We start from the raw sequence: 20,646 nt of genomic DNA on the forward strand, positions 1-20,646 counted from the left end.
CTGCTAGCTTTCTTTCAAATTGTGTTAATTTTCTGTTTGCCAGTTTGGAGCAATGGAAATCAATATTCATCTTTGACATTACAGTATATTTACATAATAATTTGTCATTAATCATACCATTTGACAAATCCACATCAACTCAAAATGATGAAAAATCAGGCAATAACTTCAAGATTAATTTTTCCTCTTTTTTTTTTTTTTTTTTTCTCTTTTAGAACTGGGTAGAAAAATCAGAGAGACAGAAACTACTGTCAGATACCCTTGACCTTTCAGAGCTATTTCATCCAGACACATTTCTCAATGCCTTACGCCAGGAGACTGCAAGGTGAGGGAAAAATAATCTACCTACTTATGTGTGCAAATGTGCCATTACTCCACATCATGAGGATGGTTACCTTATTTTCAGGACACAGAACCAACAAATCATGTCAATTACTGTCATTAGTCATCTCTATTTTATCACTTGCACTGAAGTAGAATAGTTAAGAGTATCTTGTTTAAGTGCTTATTATTATTATTATTTTTAAATAGATAAAATTCATAATGTATTTTTCTTCAGAGTAATCCATGATATGGTACACACTGAAAATACATCGGTTTTGTTTTGTATTTTATTTTCTGTGGTTATATGTCTCTAAGATTTACTGTATATGTGTTTCCCTTGCAGAGTAATGAGCTGTTCAGTGGACAGTCTTAAATTTACAGCATCATGGAAAGGGCGAATACAGGAAGGCAAACTCCAAGTGAAGGTATTGTGTTTAGCAGTATTTATCTTTTTCATTTGCTCCTAAATGTTTTGCATATAATAATAATTAAAAAAAAAAAAAAAAAAAAAAGATTATTAGAGGATTATTTGAGGTATTGTAGTATTTTACTGAGATATTTTATTAGTAGTCCAAGTTGTAGTCGTAGTCCTAGTCCAAGTCATCTGTCTATAAACCTTCTGGAAGAAAGAACTAGAAAGAACTATAAATATATAGTGATATAGTGGTGTATCAGGAATACAAAAGCTTGTTAATTGTAGACAACTACAAAAATGGTAGTACAAAAATTCTGTAGTAAATTCTGCAGAGAAGAAAGGGGATTATATTTTTATCCCTCCTTAGTCAGATTGCTTATTTAAAATTTCAGAATTAAAATTATTCTTGCTCCATTATCTTCACTGGCCTCTTATATAAAATTGAAGGTGATATTACATTAGCTAATATCAGTTGTCCGGAAAGTAGTTAAAAGAGTTGTGGCACATAGCAAGGGGAAATACATATAGAAGTTTAAGTCAAAGGCCATGTCTTAGCAACTCTTGAATCACTGAAATGAGACTTTTCAGGAAGTAAACAGAACAAAGTGAACTATGATATGACTAGCATTAGATATGACAAAGTTCCAACGATCTGTTAATGAACTCTTAAGGCTACAGCCAGCAGCTATAAAGTCACTACTGATTGCATAGACAGCAAGGTACAGGTGAATCCTCAAATGATTAGTTTAGCTTCTTAGCATTTCAGATGTCACTGTCATTTTGGCTAAATCCAAATCTCTTTGCACCTGTTTTATGCTTAAATTTGTAGGGAATTTTGAGTATTGATTCCAGTGGATATGTTGGGCCCATGATAATACTGCTCAAAGAGATGTGTTCAGCAAAGAATCATAGAATCAATCATAGAATGGTTTGGGCTGGAAGAGACCTTAAAGATCATTCAGTTCCAACCCTCCTGCCATGGGCAGGGACACCTCCCACCAGACCAGGTTGCTCAAAGCCCCATCCAGCCTGGCCTTGAACACCTCCACGGATGGGGCATCCACAGCTTCTCTGGGCAACCTATGCCGGTGCCTCACCACCCTCCAAGTCAAGAATTTCTTTTTATATCTAATATAAATTTACCCTCTTTTAGTTTAAAACCATGACTCCTTGTCCTATCACTACACCCCCTGACAAAGAGTCCCTCCCCAGCTTTGCTGTAGGCCCCTTTTAGCTACTGGAAGGCTGCTGTAAGGTCTTCCTGGAGCTTTCTCTTCTCCAGGCTGAACAACCCCGACACCCTCAGCCTGTATTCATAGGAGAGGTGCTCCAGCCCCATGATCATCTTCGTGATCCTTCTCTGGATTTGTTTTAATACATCCATGTCCTTCTTCTTCTGGAGGTCCCAGAACTGAATGCTGTACTCCAGGTGGGGCCTCACGAGAGCAGACTAGAGGGGGAGAAGCAAGTCCCTTGACCTGATGGCCATGCTTCCTTTGATGCAGCCCAGGATACAGTTGGCTTTCTGGGCTGCCATTATACATTACCGGCTCATGTAGTGCTTTTCATGAACCACAACCCCAGGTCCTTCTCCTCAGAAATTCTCTCAGTCCATTCTCCACCCAGCCTGTATTTGTGTTTGGGATTGCCCTGACAGGTGTAGGACCTTGCACTTGGCCTTGTTGAACTCATGCCTCTCAAGCCTGTCCAGGTTCCTCTGGATGGCATCCCTTCCCTCCAGCATGTCAACAGCACCACACAGCTTGGTGTTATCAGCAAACTTGTGGAGGGTGCACTCGATCCCATTGTCCATGTCACCAACAAAAATGTTAAACAGCACCAGTCACAATACTGACCCCTGAGAAACACCACTTGTTGGTGAACTGATGTTCACTTGGACACTGAGCTATTGACCACAACTCTTTGAGTGGAACCATCCAGCCAATTCCTTACCCACCAAGTGATCCATCCATCAAATCCATGTCTTTTCAACACAGAGACAAGGATATTGTGGGGGACAGTGTCAAATGCTTTGCACAAGTCCAGGTAAATGATGTCATTTGCTCTTCCTCTATCCATGAATGCTATAACCCCATTGTAGAAGTCCTCCAGATTTGCTCCACACAATCTGCACAACAAAAATAAAAGAAACACAAGAGCTACAGCTACATTCTTTTCAGAAACATGAGTGAATAATGCACGACTCTCATCTTGTGACTATGTACTGATGTACTGCTACAGCAGAGTTCTGTGGGATTAGGAGAGAGAAAACACGTGGCAGGACTCCTTGTCTAGTCTGATAATGCAGGGAGATGCAAGACTGTGGGAGATATCAGAGTTCTCAGTCAGCTGCTGACACTATACAGAATTATTAATACAAAATGCATGAGAATTTCATGTTTCTAAAATATTAAGGGATTGTACATCCAGAAAAGATAACTGTAATTATCTAATCTGTCCTTTATCCAGTACAGTCTTTTCAACATTTTCAAATTATTTCCTGTTGACACTGGGAAATATCACTTAGAAAATGAATCAATGTTTTAGTAAGAGTAATGGTTGTTTACCTCATTTAATGAGAATCAAACAGATACCTACAACTTGTGGATAAATAAACCAAGAGACTTTCAGGGTACTCTATCTCCCTATAAGTCTGACAGCCTTCCAATCACATGTTTTGCAGTTCCACATTCACCCGAGACTTCTAAGTCCATAGAAGTGAGCAAAAATTGAATTTTGTTTTTCAGACCACTTATTCTAGGTTAACTTACAACTGCAGATCCCAGAAGCTTGGACTTTTTCAAAATCATCCTTCCACCTTTGATAAATGTCAGAAGTCAATGCCAACAACATTCATATCTAGGTGTATTGAAGGTTATCATTTTTTTAATGTGTAAATTTATATGGCACTTTTTTAGAAATACTAGTAAAGTAAGAATCCTGTCAGTGTTGCTTGTTCTGAGTATTTTCCTTTCCCCAGTAAGAGCTATGTTCATTGAATCTGTGCTATTATGTATTCACCAGTATCTTCACTGCTACATTGAATCTGTGATGTACAAAAGGGTGTTGGGACCCTGTGCCATGCTGAACATTCCTTTCCATGAATCTTTTCTCACATGGACATGAAAAACTGGGAACAAACTTTTGCATTAGTAAAGCTAAATTCTAAGCATCTTATTTATTTAAAATGTGCTGTAATGAAGGCAGAAGAATGTCAGTGATACAGAAAAATCATCCTCTGAAACGTGTCTCCTTTGCTAAGGATCCTCTGAATTACACATTAAGCTTGGTTCACATAAGCAATATGAATTTTAATCCTTCTAAAATTAGTGTTGTTTATACAGTTTCAAGATTTCAGGCTAATCTTACAGAATGGGAAGCTCTATTTTGGAACATGGACTCAAAAAGTACAATTCAGACAGCAGAATACATCAGTCCTTGAACACATGCTGTAGTGTGGTAGCTGGGGCCCTATTATATCCCATCCGTTTAGATGCTTAAATCAGAAATTTTAATTTATCAGCTGTATTTTGTCAAGGAAAGGACGTGTACCAATTCAGGTCTTAGAGTAGCTAAACCACTTTCAGGAAATAACCGTCTTTCTCCTCTGACAGGAGAAAGAATGCAATTGTGGTGGTCCTGCCACAGTAATTTTGGTCATTTGCCTGAAATTAAATTTCTTAATTTTTTTTTTTAAATCCCTGCCACATTTTGGAAGTTTAAGTAAGCAGGTATCAAGGAGACATAGGGTTTAGGAAAGAGCTATTTTAAGACTTTCCAGACTTAAGCTTATACATTGTTGTTATTAGAAGCACAATTTAGCTACTTTAATAAAGATTATATCACTGTATAAAAGCAACAGTGCTGATTAAGATGATCTCTTCTAGTACACAGGTCTTTAATGTAGAAAGAAAAGGTGTAACAAAATAGCAGGAATGCTTTTTCAGGAAATTCCAACTAGAATAAATGTACAGCTTTTTACAGAGCGCAATTCACCAATACAAACATTTACATAGGACTCAAATAGAATAAAACATGGTGCAATCACTACAGGATGTTTTGTCCTGTGAAAGCAAGGTGGAAAGTGTTAGCAAAAAATAGTGTCTACTTTTGCTAGCTTAGGCTACATATGGTCTAGTTAAATACATGTGATCCGCAATGGATCCCCAAAGTGGGCCACAAATTTGACACTGTGTATCTCAGCCATACCCTTTACTGTTATTTCCTCATTTGATAGCCTTCTTACCACAGACAGGACTGCTAAGAATTTTATCCCATTTAGAAAATTCAGTCAATAAGCAAAAGAAAATCTGTTTCCATTTTGGCTCTGTGCAGAATATAAAAAATAAATGCAAAATGTTTCCTGGCATCCTATAGTGTATGCATTTATAAATGTAAATAGTTAATAGTGTGTGGACATAGACATACTTTCATGTCTGCATAAAAAAATGGTTTTTGTTATCTTTGGGAATTTTCCTCTCATTCTGATTTACCATTTCAGTTCAGAACCTGCCTGATTATACAGCTGTCTGTCTGTAGGATAAACGCAGATATACCCAATCCTGCTGTTTTTCTTCCTCTTGGTACCTGTCAGATGTTCAAATGATACCATTGAAGTAGTATGAACTTGAATTCATTTCTCTTTCTTAAGTCATTCTATTATATGAAAATATAAACCAGGAAGGCTGGTTAATACTCAAGGATCCCCTCCTCCAAACTCAGGAGTGATGTGTCCCAGCAAAGAGGAAGTTGATGTGGTGGTTTTACCGTGCTGGGCAGCTAAACACCACAACCACTCTCTCACTCCCCCTCCTTAGATGACGAGGGGGAGAAGTAAAGCAAAGAACAACTCACAGGTTGAGATAAGGACAATTTAATTAAAGGGAAATAATAATAATAATTAAAGAAAGATTATTATGAACTAAACAATTTAACTAAAGGGAAAAAAAGGGAAAGGGGAAAAGGGAGGGGGAAAGGGAAAAAAAGAAAAAAGGGAGGAAAACAAACAAATAAAACAAATGAAGGCTATGTGGAAGTGCAGAGGAAAGAAATTACTCTCTACTTCCCACAAATGAGCGATGATTGACCACGTCCTTGAAGCAGGGCCTCAACGCACATAGCTGGTGTCTGGGAGGAGGACATACGTTTTCATGAGAGCCCACCCCTCCCCTCTTCTTCCTGTTTCCACCTTATATTGCTGAGTGTGACATCATATGGTATGGAATATCCCTTTGGTTGGTTTAGGTCAGCTGCCCTGGTGATGTTTCTATTCTCACTTTTTGCCCACCCCCTAGGAGGTTTAGAGAGAGGCCCGATGCTGTGTCAGCACTGCTCAGCAGTAGACACAAAACTGGTGTGATAACACTGCTGTTCTAGCTACAAGTGCAGAGCTCAGCACTATATGGGCTGCTGCAGGGAAAGTTAACATTCCAGCCAGACCCAGTACAGTTGGGCAAAAATACCAGGAGACCTGCATGGATGAACAAGGAGCTCCTGACCAAGCTTAAACTGAAAAAGAAGAAAAGAAGGCCTGTAGACAGTGGAAGCATGGACAGATAGCCTGGGATGTATACAGAGACAATGCCCGAGTAGCCAGGAATCAGGTTAGGAAAGCCAAAGCCTGTTTAGAGTTGAATTTGGCCAGGAACATCAAGGGCAATAAGAAAGTGTTCTATAGGTACACTGGTGATAAAAGGAAGACTGAGGAAATTGTGGGCCCTCTCTGGAAGGAAATGGGAAACCTGGTCACCTGAGACATAGAGAAGGCTAAGGTAATTAATGACTATTTTGCTTCAGTCTTCACTGGCTAGAGCTCCAGCCACATGTGGTGGACCCCAGAAGGCAAAGGCAGGGACTGGAAGAATGATGAACCACCCAGAGTAGAAGGTCAGGCTCAAAACATGCTAAGGAACCTGAAGGTGCACAAGTTGACGGGACCTCATTAGATACATCTGTGGGTCCTAAAGGAATGGGTGGGTGTAGTTGCCAAGCCACCATCCATGATATATGAGAAGTCATGGCAGTCTGGTGAAGTTCCTGCTGACTGGAAGGGGGGAACCCCCCCCCTTTTTAAAAAGGGAAAAAAGGAAGACACAGAGAACTACAGGCTTTTATTGTCTTCAATTATAAAAGTTTTTGTGGCCTGAAATTTGTCTTGATAAGGAAAAGAAGGTGGAAATCTCACTACGATCTGTTGTATTGGGCTTTCATGGCAAGGTTTTGGTAGCAGGTTGGCTGCAGAGGTGGCCTCTGTGAGCAGAGCCCAGCAGCTGCCCCATGTCAGATCAGAGCCAGCTCCAGATGGCTCCAAAAGGGACCTGACACTGGCCAGAGCAGAGCCATGAGCAACACTGGTTGGGCCTCTGGGAGAGCAGATTGAAGGAAGGGGAAATCTGCTGTGCTACAGCAGCTGGGAGAGAGGGGTGAGAGCTGAGAGAGAAGCAGCCCTGCAGCCCCCAAGGGGAGTGCAGCAGGAGGGCAGGAGGTGCTCCAGGCACAAGGCAGCACAAGTTCCCCTGCGGCCCCTGGAGAGGCCCCTGGTGGAGCAGGCTGTCCCCCTGCAGCCCACGGGTCCCACATGGAGCAGATCTCCATGCTGCAGCCCCCCCATGGGTGGAGGAGCCCCCAGTGGAGCAGGTGGATGTGGCCTGGAGGAGGCTGCGGCCCATGGAGAGCCCCGGCAGGAGCAGGCCCCGGGCTGGAGCTGCAGCCCGTGGAGAGGAGCCCACACAGGAGCAGGGGGCCTGGGGGGAGCTGCCGCCCACCCGTGGGGGACCCGTGCTGGAGCAGTTTGCTCCTGGGGGATGGACCCTGTGGTACAGAGCCATGTGGGAGCAGTTCCTGAAGAGCTGCAGCCTGTGGGCAGCCCCCGCAGGCTCAGTTCTGGAAGGATGGCATCCCATGGGAGGGACCCCACAGGGAGCACAGGGGCACTGTGAGGGAGCAGCAGAGACAAAGCGCCATGGACTGACCACAGCCCTATTGCCCGTTCTCCTGTGCTACCTGGGGGGAGGAGGTAGAAAAGGATGGATGGGGGAAAGGTGTTTTTAGTTTGCCTTTAGTTTCTAACTGGTCTAGTAATCTGATAGACTAATATATCAAACCTGATATTAATGTATCGGTGTTAATTTAGATGATAGTTTAGAGGTATGATGCAGAGTAGATCCCTCCTAGTAGGATGTGCTGAATATTTTTTTTAGAATCATCTGCATAAAATTACACCTTCTTTAACATCACTTATGGTTACTTTAACAAAAGGTACTGAGAATGTGTATCTGTGCCAGTATAATTGATGTGCAAATACCTCTTTTATTTTCTGTGTGCACTGATTGCTCTATCGTACAAAAGCAGGTATTCATTCCTTTTGATACTAGAATCTCATTTTCTGTCATTGTGAAAAAAAATGAAAGAAAAAAGACACATGGTAAAAGACTTTCTGGGTAGTAAATGCTAGGAGCTCGGATATGGATTAATATAAATAATGAAAAACAAAAATGCATTGTGAGAATACCATATTCAAATACATAACATAAGCATTAATATCAAAGCTGTGCTCTTAGCAATTGTCAGAAATACTATTACAGGGCTTCCTGAGAGGTCTTTTTTTACAGTATACCTCCATCTGGAATATCAGGAAATTCATGATACAAGCCTGGAGAGGTAATGGAGTAAAAATATGACTTCCTGAACTCTGCAGTAGTCTGTATAATTTCATGGGAATTTATGGCATTAAATATTAAGGAAAAAAATAATTGTGTGCAATTTGAAGTTTTTGAAACTTTGTATCAGCACACTTTCTACAAATGTATTTTAAAGAATTATCTGTTTCATGTAACAGCTTGATTCAATACTAAACTAGCACTAATAGTTGCAAATGCCAATTACGTTATCTTTTTGAGAATTAAAACTTTTAAAATCATGGTCAACTCTAGCCATTGCTCCAAACTGGACTGCAAAAATACTACACATGCTAATTGTAGATACTGCGAAATCCAGGTACTTCATAGTAGTTGTAGTTTCTCTACACCATTTATCATAGAAAAGGGAACGTGGCTATGGGTGTACTCAGCCAACCGGTATCTGAAAATGCATTGTTCCAGTATTTTTTCTTTCCGATAGCTTTTAATATTGAATCAAAGTCAAAGTTTTGGTCTTCAGCTTCAAAGGAGTTTCTATGATTGGTTGAAACTTTCCAAGAGATCAAGCAATGTTATTTTACATAACTACAATGTCAAAGGAACTGCCAATATCAAGAGAAGAAATGTGTGTGCTGCAGAAAGAGATTTTTCAATAGGCGACCCAATTCTATAGAAATCTCTTTTAGAGATGTTCAGGATGACCAGACCTTTGAACACGCTAACAATAAATTGTAAAACCTCTTCATCAGACCATTCTTCCCTCAATAACTGCCAAACACACATATTTATCAAACTAACCTCCATAACCAAACTTCCTGCAGAATGCATGAAGGACAGAAAGAAAAAACACAAGAGATGAATCTTTCTAATACTTTTATGATAGGGATAAATAAGCGCTTTGAAAGCAGTCAATCAGAAGTGTAGTAAGATAAAGTGTATTCTAGGAATTGTGCATATGATAAAGTGAGGCCTTAGGTATCAAGGTTAACAACAGGGAGCAGTAGGAAGAATTCTGTGGCAAATCTCAGTATAATCATTAGTACAATATTGTTCCTTTTGTGCCTTTATAATATTTTTCTTCATGTTCTTTGTCCTTGCAACACAGAAGAGGTTGTACTGGAATGTACATAGGCTATCATAAAAGACTATTGACACCCAAACTGCCTTTTTTACTAGATAAAGGCAGCCTTTTCCAGCCTTTCTGTGTGGAGAGGTTTTGATTTTGAAAGGAAATGGTACAAAATACCAAATGTTAAAACTACCTTAAAAGTGACAGACCTGAAAATCTTCCCTGAAAAAAGGGAAGATTCAAAGGAAAGGTCACAAGGAACTTGGCAGGAGAAGGGAGAGGAGAGTCACACTTTCACGATGAAGAAAAGATCTTAAGCTTTTGACAAGAGGTTGAAGGGAGGAAAAAATGTTTTTGCAGTTCCAAACAGAATGTCTGAAAAATTGAATTCATTTCAGTGAGGCCTTGTTATAACACTCGTAGAAGTTAATGAAGATAAAGAAAAAGTCATACTGCTGTGGGCTTACCTCTTGTGATTCTTATGAGTCAGGTTTGCCACAGTTTTGAAAGCTTTACTGTGAGTCTTATTCTGTGTGTAGTACATGTTACTTCAAAGGATGTTACTGCAGTCACTATCTTGTCCAAGACCAAACAAAGCTTTTTTTCCTATTGCTTTTTTAAATGCATTTGCAAATGTTAGAATATGTATATACATGTATATATATCCTGTACATTGTAAGGAAGAGCCCTCGGCCCAGAGTTAAAACACAAGTTTAAAGAAGCAAGTTTCTGAAGTAAAGACTGCATTAGTCTAACTACAATCAAGAGAATAATTATTTATTAAAAATGCAGAATGTATTCTTAGTTACTGTACAGTTAGTAGAGTATTGACATAAAACAAAACCAAGAAACAACACCCATCACTTGGGAGGAAGACATTGCCTTTGAAGCATGACAGTTAACCCTCATTGTATTACTGTTTATCTGCAATTTCTGTATCTATTAAATAATTTTAGAACACCGTAGTTACCTAACTAAAGTATTTTCACTGCATCTTGTCTGCTCCTGGCTTTCATTGTAACATCACACATCTGTGCCATGTACACTTCTAAAAATTCTAGCAGGGGAAAATGGATTAGAAAATGATAGTTTTCTCTATTTCTTGTCCGTTGTTTTGGTTATACAGTGACTCATCCAGTTTCCAATAGCATTGTATAGCCTAGTTCCAGCACCACTTCATGATCCTTGTATTTGGTGAAAGCCTGCTTCATTTTTATTTTTTATTTTTTTTGTATTTAATACAGGACTTTAATATGATATTACAAAAGACAAGCAATTTTCAGATTGTAGGTTCCATTAGACATCTGCTCCAGTTTTAGGTTTAGCCTTTTGGAAAGCTGCATGAAAGTTATTACTGAGTTAAATATTATTATTACTAAAATTGAAGTTACCACTTTAGCAGGCCAAACTGATTATTACTATTATTTATACTGGCAAACTATTATTATTTGTACTAGCAAAATAAAATGGTGAACAGATATATTTTTTTTGTTTATTTTTTTAAAGAAATCAAAAATAGATATAATTGTCTAATTGTCATTAATTTATTCAGGACTTCAGTTAAAAAAAAAAAAAGAGAATTAGTTCAGAGTCTGAAAATACTTGTTTTTAAAAGTAAGCACTTTAAAATATGTTACATTTAAAGCATTGCACACTTATATAAATGTTTCGTAATTATTTCTTTTTTTTCAATTAATGCTTTAACTAAGAAATCTTGAATTGTATTAAATAACATTTTCTCTCATATTATTTGAATATTATTTATTTCCCTCTGCAAAACTGTGCAATAGTTCATTGCATTCTTTGAAAGCTATGCTCAGACTTCCAAGCAGGAAGTCATGCTTATTTCAGTGATTGTTCTTTTCTTATTCTTAACATGGTAATAATTGTGGACTTGGCTGTTCCTATCATATTTCCATTAATCTAATGCCAGGCAACTGCAGTTTCATAAGTGATGACATTTACAGGTATTTTTCTCTAGCATTTCAAAGAATGTGAATCCAAATCAGAGGAAGTTCACGCCGAAGCATGATGCAGATTGAGCCTTTAAATCATGTTTCCTATTCTCACACATGACATTACAATAATTGCCTTCCTGTTATTTAAAAATTTGGTCACAGTAAAAAGGATTGTTGTTTATTGAAGCACAGTGTAATCATTACTAATGTTTCAAGTCTTTTATATATATTTCAATATTTCATATTTCCATGGCAGATCAGTGGCTTACAAATGGAAGGCTGCAGTTTTGATGGAAATCGACTTTCAGAAAATCTGCATGATTCTCCCAGTGTGTCATCTGTTCTCCCTTGTTACATGGCCTGGATTCCACAGGTACTAAATTATTAAAAGCCCTAAATTTTCAAGACCCATAATTTGCTTTTCCCTGTGTAGTAGCTTTTTAGCATGACATTGCTGACCTGTTTTTTCCCTCATCCTAAAATAAAAATCTGTATATTTAATAAGTTACTACTTTTATGTAAAACAAGAACTTATTACCACTTTGTCAATATTTTTTACTTTTATTGTGCAGATTAAAACAAAGGCTTTATTTCAGTCATACTTTTTTCTTTTTAAAAAATTTTAACATTTTCAAAAATGTATTTACTAAATGTATATGTGAGTTTGGGAGAGTATATCTAGGTAGAGTATATTTTCTTAACATTTTAAACATAGTACTAAGACATAACAGCAATAAAGAGTCAGAGAACAGAATGTGGTCTGTAACCAAAGAAAGCCTTTCCTGTATTTACACTGATATAAAAAAATGCAAACACTTGGAGGACTATGTAAGATGAAAATTAAGCAATCCAAACAGTAAAAGTTGTTACTGCTTCTACTCTCTAATTATAATAACAGTCTTCAATAAATACAGGAAAAAGTTATGTAGAACTTCTTCAAGAATATATAGCATTACAATTTCATGTACTTACATTCTTAAAAGAAAACTTATTGTAGAATTCATCTCATCTATCCTTAGAGAATCACAGAATGGTTGAGGTGGGAAGGGACCTCTGGAGGCCTTCTGGTCCAACCCCTGCTCCATCAGGGACACCCAGAGCAGGTTGCCCAGGACCATGTCCAGGCAGATTTTGATGATCTCTAAGGAGGGGACCCTGCAGCCTCTCTGGGCAACCTGTGCCAGGGCTTCCTCACCCACACAACTATGTAAAAGGTACTTGCCCATGTGACTTAGTTACCTTAGGCTCTTGTTTGGTCTCAGAAAAAGACAGGCATCACAGGAAGTTCATTCCATAATAAAGTACCTGGGATGAATCTCATTAGATGATAATGCTAGGTTTGGTTAGAATGTTAAATAAAAAAGCTCACTGGACTCCAGTAGTTGACTTTTCAGTTAGAATTAGCTTGGTAATTATAAAAAAAAAAGATGGTGATATTGAGATTTATAGTATCTAGTAATAGATACATAGGGAGCTCCATTGCTAGCACACTGCTGTATCCCAACATTATTTTTTTTGTTGTTCTCACTGTTATTTCCAGCACTGTAAACACGGCATTCCTTGCTAGTACAGCACTGGAAGTATAACAGTCAAGATTTAGCATGAGAACACACAAGTAGATACTAGCCAATGTCTGCATTACTGCTTCCAGCTTCGATGGCAAAGACTGGATTTTTTTTTTTTTTTTTAAAAAGAAAAAAAAAGAAACAGACGAAAACCAACAACCTGACTCAGTGATGGGAGGGAGAAGATGGCAATATACTTTAAGTGGTAACAGCAAATGTTTGTCGTATGCTCACTGAAGATGAGGATTATAAGTAACCCTATCTTTTTTTTTTTTGAAAAGCATTTAGCTTCTGTTAGAGATAAAACAGATTCCTAAAGTGTTTTTCTGAATAAAAGTCAATATTCCTTAGACTTCAAAGGTATTATGTGGCAGTAACAGAGATCTGCCTGTAACGAAATACAAGTCAGATTAGTAATCAGAGAATGATGCTGCTTCCAATGTACTTCATACTTGAAAAGAATAGCAGCTGAAGTTTTTGTGTTGGAAAACAACGTTTGCTTTTTTTTTTTTTTTTTTTTTCACAACAGAATCCAATACTTCTCAACTGCCCAGATTTTAAATATAATGTATCTCTAAGGAAAGTATTTCTGATTTTCTATGACCTTTAGTTGTTTTGCTATAGGCTTCGCAGTAGGAATTGACCATGATCAAACATCATGCTTTCAAACAGAAAGGTAGATCTGGGGCATCATTCTGTACTTCCCCTGATCTCATTATCCTCTCCATAGGAGAAGAGTATGAAGTAGAACATGCTATCTTATGGTTTGTTCCCCATATGGAATTCTCTTATGGAATCTAGTGAGCAAAAATCTGTGTATTTATAAAGCAACACTTTCAGATCATTTTCAACCAAACTAAAACAATGCAAACTGTCTGAAATAATAAAATAAAAATAATGGTCTGCAGGATTTCTCTGATATACCTCTCCAGAAAAAGGCTCAAAATGCTAAAATGTTAAAAATGGAGTATTTTAAGCAATAACATAATACTTATTAAATTGTGAAGGCCTTTTCTGGTTTTAATTCATGGATTGATCCCAAGCTGTAATGGACTAAATAGGATAAAACTATGTGTGAGGCAGTCTAGACAAAGAACATTTTGGAGTGTATGTAAGGAAAGGACATATGGATTTGTGGTTCATAAAGCCTTTCACAGAATGGCTTTAACCCTCAAATAATGTGATTCTGTAAAACATCAGTGGAATTGAGAAAAGCGTGTGAACAGCTACTTCAACACAAAAAGGGTGTAAAAAGAAGTCTTGCCAACTTCGGGCTTCCCAGCTTTGGCTGTACTTAAAGACCATTCTCTGGCTGACATTTTCTTCTCAAATTTGCCAGTATTTTGTCTTTCTCTGTAGTGTTAACCAACGGATAAATGTGGTAAGGTTTTAAACACTAGTGTTCAAAAGACAAGGGAACTTGATTTTCAAAAGGAACAACAAAACCCTTCAGAAATGGCTTAACACTTAACATGCAAGGCAAAGTGCTCGAAACAGTCATTGTTTGCATGTCTCCTTTTTCTGTTTCTAGTTATTTTCTAATAATAGAGCTTAACTAACTTGGATTTGATGTAATTTGCATTAAAAAAAGCAACTCATTTTTATGTCAAATTCCTTTTTGAGATGTGCTATTTTATTGCTCGATTCTTGAAAACATTTTGACAATTTCCTGTTGACAAGAAGGGAAATCTTGAGTGTTGAGGAAAACATGCTTAATATATATGAATTGGATGAAACCCTGCATTACTTATACAAAATAAGTGTATGATGGGTTGAAACCTGAGTTACATGCTGTAGGAAGTCTAGTCAGTCTTTGAACTCAGTTCTATAATCATGCAGAGGTACAATGACCTATGCAAAGCCTAAGGAGGAAATTACATCCAAGGTGCACACACTTCGTAGTACAGAAAGTGGAGAGGAACTGGAATTGTTCTCAAGAGTGCAGCATCAGGGTACAGACAGAGAGGTAACACTGTGGCTCCAACTGATGTCCTTCCCAAATTAGTGTTTACAGCATAGCTGTAGTCTCTGTAGCAGCAGTACTGTTAATACTGTGCAGTAGTAAAGTACATGCACAGGAGAATACAAAATTATAAATGAATTCAGCCAAAATGTTCAAATCTGAATGCTTAAATTTAACTTGAAAATTTCCTGTTTAGTCACTTAATGGATACAACCTGTTCCCCAGAAGTGCCAAAGAACCCCAGCTGCAACTGTGATCAGTGTTGGTATGAAAGGAATTAAAAAAAAAAAAAAAAAGAGAAATTTCTACACATGCATCTGTGTCTTGAAGAGCAAAAATTATATGGAAAGGATTGGGGAATTTGTACTTTTTATTTTTATTTAAAGTCCTTGTCTGACTGAATCATGGTTAATACTTTTAGTTTCTCTCTGAGGCTCTGATGTAAGGTACAGTAACTCTGTATCAGATGATAATTTCTTTTTATTTGGATTAATTGTTTTTTAAAATCATTGTTAAACACAGAAGGTAGCTTGGGAAGACTGGCTTAAGATTTTTTTGGTGCAGCTCTTGAAGTATCCCACTTGAAGTAGCTTAGGTGTAGATCACACTGGGGCTGCACTGCAGGAGGAGCAGCAGGGCTTGCCAAGACCACTGGTGCCCCAGAACTGCCCCGGCAGTACAGCACTGGTGCTGCTGAGCAGCTTCTACCCTCTGGAAACTGTTCCCTTGTCTCTGCTTTGCAGAAGCTAATGACATGTAATTTTTCTTTTATTTTTTATTTTTGGCTGAATGAAGATTTTGATATGCAATTTAAAATATCACTCCTGTTAGATATATTCTTCTGTTTTCAGTTTAATGAACTGGAGAGCAAACTTAAGAGGCTTAGTTACAGAGTAGTCTAGTGAATTTTCTAGTCTCTGCTTTGTTAATAATCCTTCTCCTTTGTAGCCTGGACCAAGGGTTGTGTATCAAAGGCTGCTGTGTCTAGACTTTATCTTAGGATCCAACTTTGGATACCACACCACTGAAAATTACTCTTTTCTCATATTTTGTTCTCCAAGTGATAACTAAGTTCTGGTTTATTGACAGGATGCATACGGTCCATATTCTCCTGAGGAATGTATAACTTTACCAGTCTACACTAGCATGGAGAGAGACCGTGTGGTGACAAATATTGATGTACCTTGTGGAGGAAACCAAGACAAGTGGATTCAATGTGGAGCTGCTTTATTCTTAAAAAATCAGTAATCTGAATATGCATTAAATTAACTCTTGAAGTTAAGAATTGTTTAAACATTTCAGTTGTTTGTTTTTAAAAAAATCCTTCAGTTACATTGCTTATAGATTTTTAAAGCAACAGTTTATAAACTTTTTTTTTTTTTTTTTTAATCACTATCTAAAATTAACTCTACTTGAATGGAATGTCATTGTATCTTTATGAGATATTGTAAATATTAAAACAGCACTACTAAGCAAGCTGTTAATTTGGTTTATTTCTTTAGACTGCATTGTAATGTATTTCTTTCTCAGAATTGTTGTAATCTGCACTGTTTTACCCAGTGCAGTCCCATAAATATTGTATATAAATGCAAAGCCAGTGTATTTTTTGATCATTTTTTTCATGATACTTTCTGAACTGTTATTATTCTTACCAACCTGTAATAATTCTTAAACCCCATTTAATAAAAGCATATGATAAAACTTACCTGTTCTAATTGAAATTGAATGTTTTACTTGAATATAAAAATGAGAATAAATATTTCATTCTGTTTTAATGATGTTTTACTTCTAATGCTATTTCTTTGTGGTGGTAGTAAATAACAGAGGCTTCATAAACTTTATGTGAAGTTACAGACTCAGATTATCATCATGGATGTTATCTAGGAGTTATTGAAAAAAAAATCGTTTTATGAAACTGTACTAAGTTCCAGTAAGAATGTGCACATAAATTAACAAGTTAGACAATGCCATCGATGATCAAAAGAGGTTTTCACTCAGTTGTTAGGTGATTAACAGAGGGATATAATCATGCTCTTGGTTTGTGATGTGAAAGACCCCTGAAGAATGGTAAAGTCTCAACATAAGAATAGAAGGTGTCTAATTTTTAACTGCAGCTACAGAATGATCTCATGAAGATACTTTTGGAAGGCAATAACATGAAAACACTTTTTTATTTTGCTTGGAAAACAAAATATATGTCTTGGCTCTGACACTTCTGATTTTGTATTTTGTTTTTTATGTAGCATTTAAATTAAAACTGTATTTCACTCGCATGCTATTTTTCACTAGTGGTTTGAAGGAGGGAGAAGGAAGGCAGTGAAAGAGTTGGCTGTATGTCCAGATTAGCTTCCCAAAGAAAGTCTTTTCCTCTGTCTATTCTATTGTTTTCCCTTAAATTTGGTCTTTTTTCTCCTAATTGAAGATCAATTAATTTGATGCCCAATTTAACTCTCCTCCAAATAAAAAGATGTTCTAAAATAATTTGTTACAAGTGCACATACATTTCTAAAATTTAATCCAATCTAACAACATAATAGATTTCCTTTCAGCTTTTCAGATAATTCTTTTGATTATTGAATACAGATAAATTGAATATGAAGAATAAAATGTAGCAAATTTAGAAAATACTTGTCTGTTAAGAAAATTTTGGAAGAAAATGATGATGTTTCCAACAGATCAGAAATCATTCTATTTTTTGGGGCGTGTATCTGCCCCAAAAATTCTGTCGTACTAAGTTTTCTTGGTAAAACATCACTGCGAGAGGAAATAAGTTTTAGTGAGGGAGACTGTGCTTTCAGTTCACTTAAATACCTGTAAAGATCATGTTGTGACCTTCTGGATCCACCATGTCTCCATAAAGCCGACTGGATTTTAGGTTTCTTATTTCCATAAGCTGAGGATCTATTGGCTGTTGCTAGTTTGTTTTTTTTTTTTTTTTTTTTTTGTGTGTGTGTGTGTGTGTGTGTGTGTGTGTGTTTTTTTCAGATTGAGAAATACAGCTATTCAAATAACTACCTAACATATGGCAAAGATATCTGGAAAATAAAAGTCAATGCTTTAAGCTACCTAGCAGAGAAAGTGGAGATCAGAAATGTAGTAGGTGGTTTTGATAACCACTCTTGCTTGTTATAGGAAAGAAAATATACTGTGGTGGGATGTAGAAACCCTGAAAGAAAAACATCAGTAGGATATTCTGGGGAATTATTATTATTATTCCTATATGCAGCTATACATGTTATTTAGACATGCTTGTTTCAAGTCTCCTTGTTTTATATATTTAGTCAGGAAAACTTTTATTAGTATACAGATAACTGATCCTGTCACATAAAGCAGATAGAAAAGAAGCTCTTCTAGGCCTACCACACTATTTATATTTTGTGATGACAAACTAATTGAGTTTCTTGCCAATAACTGACCAGTATCCTACCTCCTTAGAACTGGCCTGCTCTTTACCTGTTGTATCTATGAGTGCCTACTACACAAGATTTAGAACTACAGAATGTTTCTCAGCTCACACCAAGACTTTTCAGAGACAATCATCAATGCCCTTCTGTCAGTGACCTCTTTCTGTGAGCAGAAAATACTGTTAGTCACCTTGATTAAATCTCCTTTTGATTTCTTCACATCTTGTTTTCGAGCTCTTTGATATTACCTAAACAAACTGTTTACTTGCTTATGCTCATTCTGAGTCTTTCCATGAGTGACAGGAGATAAATTCTTAATGTAGTCACACTGTCTAAATCACAGAAGGCAAAGGCAGGGATTGGGAGATTGAAGAACCGCATGGTGTAGGAGTTCAAGACTGTCTAAGGCACCTGAAGGTGCACGAGTTCACAGGACCTGATGAGATGCATCCAAGGGTCATGAGGGAACTGGCGGATTAAGTTGTATCCTGGTTTTGGCTAGGATAGAGTCAATTTTCCTCTTGGTAGCTAGCATGGTGCTGTGTTTTGGATTTAAAATGAGAATAATGCTGATAACACAGGGATGTTTCAATTGTTGCAGAGCAGTGCCCACACAGAACCAAGGACTGTTCAGCTCCTGGTGCTGCCCTACCAGTGAGGTACTTGGGGGTGCACAGGGAGCTGGGAGGGGACACAGCCAGGAGCTGACCCAGACTGGCCAAAGGGATGCCCCATACCACATGGCATCATGCTAAACAATTAATATGGTGTGGCTGGCCAGGCTCCTCTGGGATAGGATGGGCATCGGCCAGCAAGTGGTAAGCATTTGCATTGTGCATCCCTTGCTTTGTACAGCCTATTGTCATCATCATCATCATCATCCAGCTCTTTTTCTGTACTATTAAACTGTCTTTATCTCAACCCATGAGCTTTTACTTTTATTTTTTTTTTTTCCTCCCAATTCTGTCCCCCATCCCACTGGTGGGGTGGGACTGTGCCTATGTGGTGCTGGGCTGCCTACTGGGTTAAACCACAACAAGCTGCTAAACTGCTGTCCACCATATTCGAGAAGTTGGGGCACTCCAGTGAAGTTCTCAACAGACTGGAAAAAGTGGAAACACAACCCCCACTGTTTAAAAGGTGGAAAAAAAAAAAAAAAGAAAAAAAAAAAAAAGGAAAACCCCGGGTACTACAGGCCACTCAGTCCCCTTCTGTGCCTGGAAAGATCACGGTGCAGATCCTCCTGGAAACCATGCCACAGCACACAAAAAATAAGGAGGTGACTGGTGGCAGCCAACATAGCTTCACTAAAGGCAGATTGTGCCTGGCAAACCTGGTGGCCTTCTACTATGGGGTTACAGTATTGGTAAAGGGGAAGAGAACAAAAAATAGAGGGTGGATGTTGCACTGGGTCATGTGGCAAGGTTTTGGTACTGGAGGGTGGCAAGGGTGGCTTCTGTGAGAAGAATCCAGCAGCTGTTAGATGTTAGATAAGGGCCAGTTTCAGCCAGCTTCAAAGAGACCTGCTGCTGGCTAGAGCTGAGCCAATACGTGATGTTGTATGAGCCTCTGAAAGAGCAGACTGAAGAAAGGGAAAAAAAAACCTGCAGCTGAGGGAGTGAGGAGTGAGAACCATCCATGCAGCCCCCAAGGGGAGTGCAGCAGGAGGGCAGGAGGTGCTCCAGGCACAAGGCAGCACAAGTTCCCCTGCAGCCCGTGGAGAGGCCCCTGGTGGAGCAGGCTGTCCCCCTGCAGCCCATGGGTCCCACATGGAGCAGATCTCTACGCTGCAGCCCCCCCATGGGTGGAGGAGCCCCTGGTGGAGCAGGTGGATGTGGCCTGGAGGAGGCTGTGGACCATGGAGAGCCCCTGCAGGAGCAGGCCCCGGGCCGGAGCTGCAGCCCGTGGAGAGGAGCCCACACAGGAGCAGGGGGTCCTGGGGGAGCTGCCGCCCACCCGTGGGGGACCCGTGCTGGAGCAGTTTGCTCCTGGGGGATGGACCCCATGGGACGGAGCCGTTCCTGAAGAGCTGCAGCCTGTGGGCAGCCCCCGCAGGCTCAGTTTGGGAGGGAAGGCATCCTGTGGGAGAAACCCCACGGGGAGCAGGGGCAGAGAGGGACCGCGAGGGAGCAGCGGAGAGGAAGCGCCATGGACTGACCGTAGCCCCCATTGCCGTTCTCCTGTGCTGCTCCCGTGTGCTGTTCGGGGGGAGGAGGTGGAAGAGGGTGGATTGGGAGAAAGGTTTCTTTAGTTTAGTTTGGTTGGTTGTTTTTTGTTTCTTACTGCTCTAGCTTGTTAGTTCCCTTCCAAC

General features: G+C 38.7%; 1 protein-coding gene across 3 annotated transcripts in view; it reads left to right on the forward strand.

The window, feature by feature from the left end:
- DYNC2H1 (dynein cytoplasmic 2 heavy chain 1) overlaps positions 1 to 16,918 on the forward strand; it is a 168,866-nt gene extending 151,948 nt beyond the window's left edge. For 2 of the 3 annotated variants that reach the window (XM_084506642.1, XM_084506643.1), the window contains 4 exons: positions 216 to 325; positions 668 to 749; positions 11,660 to 11,776; positions 16,021 to 16,918. In XM_084506642.1, the coding sequence (XP_084362768.1) occupies positions 216 to 325; positions 668 to 749; positions 11,660 to 11,776; positions 16,021 to 16,179 (468 nt within the window). In that variant the 3' untranslated portion in view covers positions 16,180 to 16,918. The remainder of the gene's footprint in view (positions 1 to 215; positions 326 to 667; positions 750 to 11,659; positions 11,777 to 16,020) is intronic. The other variant, XM_084506641.1, reaches the window with a different exon arrangement.
- Positions 16,919 to 20,646: the final 3,728 nt, after the last annotated feature.

Source organism: Aythya ferina (assembly GCF_964211825.1).
Source record: "Aythya ferina genome assembly, chromosome: 1".
Taxonomy (NCBI): Eukaryota; Metazoa; Chordata; class Aves; order Anseriformes; family Anatidae; genus Aythya; species Aythya ferina.